This window comes from Ictalurus punctatus, chromosome 7 (genome assembly GCF_001660625.3).
Source record: "Ictalurus punctatus breed USDA103 chromosome 7, Coco_2.0, whole genome shotgun sequence".
In the NCBI taxonomy this organism is placed as follows: domain Eukaryota; kingdom Metazoa; phylum Chordata; class Actinopteri; order Siluriformes; family Ictaluridae; genus Ictalurus; species Ictalurus punctatus.
Genome location: NC_030422.2, coordinates 12,067,527 through 12,077,591, shown reverse-complemented (window position 1 = coordinate 12,077,591; position 10,065 = coordinate 12,067,527). Strand labels below are relative to the sequence as shown.

Sequence of the window (10,065 nt, the reverse complement as noted above, 5' to 3'; positions counted from 1 at the left end):
TCCGCTTCGGGGTGTGAGTTATTTTCTCATCATTCACCAACCCAAGTTTCCTTTGAAATACTGAGGGAGTGTAGTAAGTGTAATTACAGTATAGTAACTTTAATTACAGTATAGTAAACTGTAGGAATACAGTAGGAAAACTCCTATTCCTTTAGATTTAAATAATCACAAAATTAACTTTGCTTTCAAAAGTTTACTTTCAAAAGTTTTGGAGAAGGTCGTCTTTCTTCAGCTTTCCTCATTTTAAATAAAAATCACGTATTAGACGAACATAAGTCCGGTTTCAGAACAAGACAAAGTACTGAGTCTGGCCCCTTGAAAGCGACACATGATTTAGTGTTCAAGTGAAACAATTAACATTCTTCTGACGTGTTTACGGCAACGGGCTGGAATTCAGGGCAGCGCATTTACAGTACAGATAAAACTTCCTCAGAAGAAATTGGGAATTTCTCTTCTTCTGCTCCTATCACATGTGGAGTCCCACAAGGCTCCATATTAGGCCCTATTTTATTTTCTTATATATCCTCCCTTTGCGGGCTATTATCTCGTATCATTGTTATGTCAACAACACTCAGCTTTATCTTCTGATAAAACCTAATGATGTTTTAAATGATAGCAACTTGCATCACCTGTAAGTCCAGTTTTTTTTTTTCAGCCGTCATCTTCCTTTACTGCCATCCAGCCCATTAAAAATCCTTCATTAATTTTAACCCCAAAAGTCACCTGAAAAAAGAAGAAATATGTGAATTTTGTGAGTTTTTGTGATCGTTTTAAAGCCAGAAACTATTCCTAACATCTCCTTTGCATATATATATATATATATATATATATATATATATATATATATATATATATATATATATATATATATATATATATATATATAAATTTTGAAATAAAAAAAACTAGTTTTTTCCCTTAACAAATCATTTTGTTAGGACAACACCTCTTCCTTTTCTTTAGTCAAGAGATAAACAAATATAAAACGACCAACATTCATGGGGTCATCTCTCTCCAGGTTGATTTAAACACTGGCTCTGATGCTTAAAATGTTTCACTACACGATCTCACCCGTCTAGATTCCTCTTCCTGTAATGCTTGTGGAATTTTACACCGATAATAAACCTGTAATTCAACTTTGCCTCTTTTATATTTACTATCTAGGTGCTGGCAAATGACACGCCCACAGAGTTTAAGAAGCCGGACCCGTTTCAGCATCAACACACCCTACAGCGCTTCTTATTCACAGCATACATAATCATCCGTCTTATCCGTACAGGTAATTTGTTTTAAACTTTAAAAAAAGAAATAAATCACCACATGTTGCTTTTGATTGTATTTATTTAACTTTAAGTATATTTCAATATATATATATATATATATATATATATATATATATATATATATATATATATATATATATATATAAATAATTTTCTTGACTAATTATTAGTAAATGCACGACTTGTATTAATTGTATTATTACTATATAACTATATGTGTAAATTTGTTGTAAAATTATTGCTATACGTGTGTGTGTTATCAGACATGGAGGCCAGACTGATTGTAGCGGTTGTGTTTATCTGCGCTGTTTGTCGCTTCTCTGAAGCCCAGCTGCAGAACACGACAACACTCACTGTAAGAACTCGGACCTGAATCTCAGGCTGTCGTGTCACTCAAAAGTTTTAAAACTCATTATACCGTATTTTGATTGACTGATTGTCGGAATATTTACTGTAAATGATATGAAATGGGTCGGGTCATGAACAGAACAGAACGGGAGAGTTAACGGTGGTTCATTTTCTCTCTTATGATCTTCAGAACAACATCACTCGTACTGGTTGCGGCACCACTAAGCTGTGTGTGTCGACTCCGTCTAATTGCGATCTTGCAGGAAACTCCAGCTGTTTTTTCAGCTCTACTCAGTACAATAATGCGACACTGACCGTGGAACTCTCCGGCACAACTTCATTATACGTGGCATTGGGACTCACATCAACTAGCAGCCTATTTAATTTCAATGTAAGTAGCATACTTATAATATTTGTGCTTTTTACAGTAAGTAGAGTCTGAACAATTATGTCATAATAACATAAAAAGTAATTCAAATATTGACACGTTTGTAGACTATGGGCTTGTTTTAATTAGCTGTGATTATAAGTCTTATTGTTAACATTTAAAAGAGGTTGACTTGAAATGGTCTTGACAAATTATTTGGCAGCTTCTACTGAATTTATTAGTGCATTACAGGCAAATGCCTCTGAATATTAAAAATCCATTTGCTCACATTTACCAGGCCCAGTGTGGTTCTCATTCAATACAAGTTACCCCAGTTAGAGATTATAGTGATTACTGACAAGCTCTTAGTTGTATGTTATATAGCTCCTGTTGGTGAAAATGCCCCAAACTTGAGCATCCACATATATTAGGGTATTTTTGAAAACATTGTAAACAAACAAACAAACAAACAAACAAACAAACAAACAAACAAACAAAAAAACTCAGCTTTTTTTTTTTTTTAAACCATTCCAATCTAAGCAAACAGTATTTATGAAAAATATCACATATACTATATTTGTGGACATACTGCCAGGACAGGTGGGTGGAGCTAAAAAATAGTGCATACATATTTGTCCCATATCAACCTGATCAGTGAAATCGGCTAGGATTGCTTCTGTCACACCACAATTTCACTATTGCTTCCGTAACAGGCTTTCTAGTGGATTGCTGGACAGGACAGGAATTTTCAAATCACAATTTGATGGTTTAGCTTTATTTATTTTGACATAATGCACCACATGGCTGTGTATTTTGCTCCTACATTGCCTGCCAGTGACCCAGGTAAAATCTCCCATCTTTTAATAACAAATGGCTTCCTGTTCACCTTTTTTGCTCTCTGCAAACATAACATAAGTCACAACATAACATAGTGCCCTCATAAATAGTGTAGAAAAACATTTAAGATTCAGCCCCTGAAAGTGCACGCCTGTTTGTGTCAGTGTGTTTTTGATGTTGTCTCAGATAGTTTGCATTCCCTGCTGAAACATCCAACTCGGGCAGAGGAGCTCCCAGCTGCCAAAACGCAGGCCGAACTGGTCAAACTGGTAGACCGCGTTTGACAGCTGGCAGAGGGACATAGCTTTTTTAAAATAATGCAACAGTGAAGCAGTTAGTAAATCTCAGCCATTTATTGATCAATATAGTTAAATAATTATAAACCTGTAAAATTGAAGGATTTTATTTAAATGTAATAATTGTTCTTTTTAGGAAACTGCTGTGTTCGTCTGTGGCAACAATAACAATAACAGCGCCTTCTTCGAAACAGCTACTCAGAATGGCTCAATGTTGACTCCTGCTATCCTGGTATGACTCTGACATAGAAGTTCACTTGATTTGTGCATGTGAAAAGTGAGACACAAATTTCAGATATAATGCAGTAATTAACAATTCGATAAGAGACTTTGTTAAGTTTCATACAAGTTTCATACAGTTGCTCCAACCAATAAACTTAGAATTGCTAATGCTAACCTGTTCCACAAGATTTCCAAAAATTGTGTTCCATGTTCATATTCCAGGCAAATTACTGACAGAGATCTCTAACCCTAACTCCACCACTGTCTCTCTCTGTCCCTCTTCATAGGCCGCCTTAAATATAACCAATGTTCAGGGTTCAGTATTGGGAAACGGGAGTCTTGTTCAGTGTGTCTTCAATGTCAACCTCAATTCCACCTTCCTCAATTCCACCTTCCTCAATTCAACTGTTCAGCTGTATTCCAACATCAGCATCTATAATGGAAGCACAAATGGTGAGCTTTCAGACTTGTATCCTGCTTCTTAGTGATGCATTAGACTTTTACTTATGACTTATGTGAAATCCAACATAATTACACACACACACACACACACACACACACACACACACACACACACACACACACACACACACACACACACACACACATACACACACACGCACACACACACACACACACACAGCATTGTAACCACTCACAAATGAACAGGGTTTTTTGAATGGGTTTTTGGTTAAATGCCTGAAATAAGGTCTGTGGTTAAGACATAAAATACCTCAGTAATACCCCACTCATGATTCTGTTAAGCTTTCACGCGTCTAGAAAAAGACGGTTGCTAACACGTGACTAAATGGGACTACGGAGGTTGTCGGGGACATTAAACGTCATCACGCCGAACAGGAAAACTCATCTACTACAGCCTCGCTGCGTTTATATCCACGCTCTTACAACCTATTAAATTCAAACTTTCCACTTGTATATTTATTAATTTATAGAATTTTCCCATTGTAGTGTTTGTTTTAAATAAAGATCGAGAGATCTGACGGAAGCGTAGTGGCGTTGACGTTGAGGTCATGAGACTGTGGTGTAGTTTGTTTATCACCTAGCTTTAGCTTTTTACTTCGGCCGATTATATTTAGGCTTCAAAATTCATAAAGGTTGAGCTCATTTGTGAGGATTAGCTTGATGATCAAAAACGTGTAAGAATCATAAACTGTTTTCTACGATAATCCAAAAGCCAGTGGAATTCACAATTCTATTGGGATGATGTTAACTTCCAGGGTGGCCTTCAAAAATACATCGTCCCTGCTGCGCTCCATTAATAAATCATGCATTAAGTGTAAAAAAAAATATGGCTGCCTTCGTACTTAATGTTAGGGCTGCAACTAACAATTATTTTCATAATCGATTAATCGGATGGAGAAAAAAACAAAAACAAACTTTCAATACAATGTTTTCCTCTCTGGGATAGGCTTCAGGCTCCCTGTGATAAGCGGTACAGAAAATCAATGGATGGAAGCTTTTTGACTCAATTAATTATCTAATGCTCATCAGAACTGAAGCTGATAATGTAATGCACGGGTGAGACGGTGGCAGGGATTCCACCAGCAGTATGGTTCAGTAATGATACTCTGTTCTAATCCTACAGGAACACTACTGGGAAATGCAACTACATTAATTACCACCGGACCTTTCGACTTGGCAAATCCCAAGAGCAATATTCCAAGCAACAGCACAACACCACTGGTAATGGAGTTTATTATTCACAATCATCATCACTGCTCCTGACCCTCCTGTTAACGTCCCTCCTGTCTCATTTACATTAATATTAGTTTTTTTAAATGAACCAATATAATTTTTTTCTATCTCTGTGATGATCAGTATAAACAGTGCTGATAAGGCCTGGATCAACAGGACAGAATGAATAATGTTAATTTACTTTCTCTGTTAATCTTCAGCTCAACATCACTCGTAACGGTTGTGGCACCACTAAGCTGTGCTTGTCAAATGCGTCTACTTGCGATCCTGCAGGAAACTCCAGCTGCTTTTTCAGCTCATTTCAAGTGAACAACCAAAATATCTACTATGAACTTAGTGGCACGACATCAGGATATGTGGCGCTGGGACTCACTACCCAGGTTAAGAATAAATAATGTAGTTATTAATGTAAATACAATATTCTGAAGTGTGTTTTCACTGCAGTTTGTGTCTTTTATATATATTTATATATATACATATTTCTTTTTTAGAATTCTACCTTTGTGTTTGTGTGCGCCAACAACACTAACAACAGCAGTTTCTTCTTTCAAACGGCTACTAAAAACGGCTCAGTTCTGACCGCTGCAAATGTGGTAAGTGGTGTAAATGTGGTGTATTAAATCATTAAAAGTAGAAGGTTGGAATGCGTGCTAGTTTGTCCTTTTTCCTCTTTTCTCAGACCACCGTAAACAGCTATCAAGGTGTTGTAACACAAAACCTCATTCAGTGTGTCTTCAACACCAGCGCCACTTTAAGCACCAGAGCTTCTAACACTGTGTACACGATCTCCCTCATGAGCGGAAACACCACCGGTGAGATTTCAGTTACATTGTACTTATTCACATTAAATTATAGCTTCTATTACAACATTCCAATAAATCGGAATAAATCTGAGTGTGATAGTCAGGTGTCCACAAACCTTTGGCCATATATTGTACATCGTACTTGCTCCAGACTCACATTCCTCACTCTTGAACCCAAACACCTTTCTTATTAGTTTAACAGTAATTCCTGACTAATGTAACGTTTATAAAGTAAATAATAAGTTCAAGGCTGCGTTCATACTTTGAGTATTTCTTTATTTTCCTCATCTGTCAGCGAATGTTTTACTAATAATCCTCCAGGACGGATATAATCAAATAATCCTCCTTTTTTAGAACAGCCATCGAGTGCTTTGTTAACTTTCAGCCAATCAGGTCGCAGGTCGGAGAGAAAACAAACGTATTGGACCAAGCAAAGTGCCAAGTAAAAATGAGCATTACAATATAATCAAAACTATCCACTCATGGATTTTTTTTGGGGACCGGGACATGATGTGACGCCTCACTTTTCATCTGCCGCCAAAGATGTGGTGAAAGCCAACAATGTCCTCATGACCAGATTAATTTCATTTAGAGAGCAAGCTAGGCTAGTTTGTTAGCCGACGGTAGGTATGATGGGCAAGAGCGTTGTGTTTACAGTGTGTGTGTAGTCTGAGCCAGGTCAAAGCAGTCTAAACGTTTAATCAATTTCATAACGCAATGTTTTAGAAAGGAAAACTCATCAGACATGAAACTTGTAGGTCAATTGTACGTCTACAGTCTGTCACAAACCCCTTTTCTATCGCCATTTTTCACTTAATTCCTCATGTAAGATTTGCTCTTAATATGACGGCCTTTTTAATAAAGTTTCTCCACTTCAATTCCACAGGAACTGAACTGGGTATTGCAACTACACTGTATACCTCCCCAACAGCAGTAGACCTGTCTAATCCTAGTGCCTTAAACACTGCAAACACCAACTTCTGCACTAATGGTAAATACATATTACACTTGGTTTTACTGATTTTTAAAAAAACAACATCTTAAAGTGTAAAAGCACAACAATAATCCAGCAGATTTTATTTTTGAACAGATATGCACTATATGTATGATCAGCTATTTCATCTATTTAGTAAATCTGTTTTTACTAAAAGATTTTCTCTCTCTCTCTCTCTCTCTCTCTCTCTCTCTCTCTCTCTCTCTCTCTCTCTCTCTCTCTCTCTCTTAGTGTTGGCTGTGCTGCTCGCCGCTCTGACTCTACACCTCATATAAAAACCTGCCATGTTCATTTTAATATAAAATCCCCAGAGCCTATAAATGTGTGTTACAGTATCTGATCTGTGCATGTGTGTTTATACATTTATGAAGCTACTGTTAATTGGCTGAACATGGAACACATCTGTCATATACAGTATAAACATCACCCTTTTATTTATTTTATTTATTTTTTTTTTACAGTCGATACGAGAAATTCATTTGCACATCCATAGACGTCAGACTTTTAAATATAAAAATTTATAATAACGAGGGCGCAAATGTTTTGAATAAAATCTACTTTATATGATCATTTTAATTATTAAATAAGTGTAATTTCAGTAATTTCATGCTCATCATTTTTATTTGAGATACTTTATACACCTAGGTGAATGTAAGTTTCCACCCCTAAAACCTTTCTATATGTTTTTCTCTTTTGTTGGTTGATATCATACTAAAGGTAAACAAATATCTAACATGACTTGATTTTATTTTGTTGTTTTTTAAATATCATTTAAACTATTTTAACAGGTGTGTAGACTTTTTTATAGTCACTGTGTGAGCTGACAGCTGGGAAAATACACACGAGTGAAAGCAGCCTTAACGGTGTATTTCTTTCTTTTTTACATTTGACCTACAATGTTGTCTAAAAACACTCATGCCGATTTTGTAATGATCTAAACTGCTAAAATACCTAACTACAAAAGATTCCCATATCAGCATATTTATACATTGTCATATGTGGGTTTGTTGTTGTTGTTGTGTCACATTATTAAGATGGCCCCATTTATAATGACTACAGTACTGTGCAAAAGTTTTAGGCACCCTATTTGTTGTTGTTTTTTGTACAAACTTTGTTTGCTTGTTTTTTTTTCATTTAATGACGTCTACATTATGGTGTCGGTACGAAAAAAAAAACGTTTTAGATTCCCAAACATTCGTTTTCTGGCACAAAGGTAAATGTTACAGAAAAAAGTAAATCTTACAGTTGTTAAAGAAAGCAGCGTATTAAGAGGTAATAGATGACTTTTAAGGCAAAAAAACCATGACGAACGCTGCTGGGTTTCGCTGCAAAAACAAGAAGTGCGTGCAACAGTCAAAGTCTCCAGAAGGTTCTGCGAGATGCTCAGTAAGCCAGTAGCTCATTTCCTTATAAAACTGCACTAATTATACCGGAGACTACTATTTTTATTTTTATTTCTTTTTTTTGTCACTAGATATTGACTTTGTTTCATTTACTATCATTTATTGCTCTTTATGGTATTTTTTTTAAAATGTAGAAACATTCCATTTCATTATTTTCAAGACATCTTTGCTCTACAATGACAAAAAATTTTGTGCGGTACTCTACGTCTAGTCTCACTGTCTGGGTTTCTGATATGTGACACACCTGTATATGTGCGGCTTCAAATAACACACCTGACTAGCACAGCCAGACATTCAATATCAACTGATACTAGTGTGTTCGCATCTTTGTTGTCTAATCATTATGCTGAAGAAATGCTTTAAACAACACACCCTTAAACTAGCACACCATACACCCTTCTCAAACACCCAAATTCAAACTCTTCAATCCTCACGCAAGCTGTACTTCATGCACAATGTGTAGATCAGGTTATGGTATATTAATAAAGTGTGAAATATTGCTGTTCATTACAGTTTGTGTGTTATCCGGGACCGGCTTTGTTTACAAAAATCTCTCAATTAAATAAAATCCCATTAAAAGCCTTGTGATTGCTTTACCACCCTTGAAAGTGGATTGAAAGATAATGTTAATTATACTCTTTATTTGGCATCCCTGAGAACTTGAACTGGAGTAACCCAAGACCACACCTTATTTATGAAACAGTTGGGAATTACCGTACATTAATCCTCTCTTCTCTCATCCTTCCAGCCCTGCATTAGCATACAGGAAGTACACAGATCTGACTGAGTAATATTTAAAGCAAGAAGAAGTAAAAAGGTTTATTCAAAAATGCCAGTAAATGGGAAGATATCCAGTCTTGTTACATTTATTTGACCAGCTGGGTGTTTATATGTTTTCCCATCCATCTAAGCGTCAGAATATGCGTCACACTCAGGAACAGTTACGCTTGGATGTGATTAAACACGGATGTGAGGTTTCATGTTCTGTTTTGACTTCAGGTTGACACAGATAATTTAATTCCTGTTGAAAACACATTAACGTTTCAAATGAATTTGAGTTATGTCTCACCGTAACCATTTCTCATTATAATAAAGGGTGTGCAAAGTCTACATATATAGGAGAAAATAACACTTTTCAGCAAAATATCTTCCAAAATTTTTCACACTTTGTTATATTATATATATATATGTGTGTGTGTGTGTGTGTGTGTGTGTATATATATATATATATATATATATATATATATATATATATATATATATATATTGTTTCATATAGCCTTTAAGAATGCCTTTGACAAAAAAGAAGAAAGTATTGAAATAATTCTCATGGCTGGATCGGGAATCTATCGCAAGGCTGAGATGGACATGCAGATTACATATAACACACCAGATGCGTTTACAATGATGATGTTTTGTAGATCAAAGATACATTTTGCTAACTTCATTTCCCTTAAGCATGGAGACTTTTGGAACATTTTTGGTTGTTGGATAATTTTGGTCCAAAATTTATTTATTTGCATATTCTTCATAATGACTACTTTGTTTTCTGCCAGGGGAAACGGTTGGAGTTTATTCACTTGGATGATGGTGGAATTTGTTGAGACTGGCACTTTTCAGAGAAGTGTTTTACCAATGTAGGGTTGTTCAATTCTGAAATGTTGATATCTCATCTCATCTCATCAGAATTTTACAGAACTGTAACTAAACCTTCAGTGAGGTCACAGATATTGATGAGGTAAACAGAGAAGACCAGATGACTGTGTTTCAAGATGTGCCGTCTCCTGTTCTGGCTT

The 10,065-nt window shown here is 35.8% G+C and overlaps 1 protein-coding gene across 1 annotated transcript; it reads left to right on the top strand.

Annotated features, from left to right (window-relative positions):
• Positions 1-1,138: 1,138 nt before the first annotated feature.
• Positions 1,139-8,781, top strand: LOC108267713 (putative ferric-chelate reductase 1). The gene is made up of 11 exons (XM_017472058.3): positions 1,139-1,279; positions 1,547-1,638; positions 1,822-2,022; positions 3,268-3,363; positions 3,641-3,806; positions 4,960-5,057; positions 5,270-5,449; positions 5,561-5,662; positions 5,749-5,881; positions 6,759-6,863; positions 7,098-8,781. The coding sequence occupies exons 2-11, from the start codon at positions 1,549-1,551 to the stop codon at positions 7,139-7,141; spliced, it is 1,215 nt and encodes a 404-aa protein (XP_017327547.2). The 5' UTR covers positions 1,139-1,279; positions 1,547-1,548; the 3' UTR covers positions 7,142-8,781.
• Positions 8,782-10,065: the final 1,284 nt, after the last annotated feature.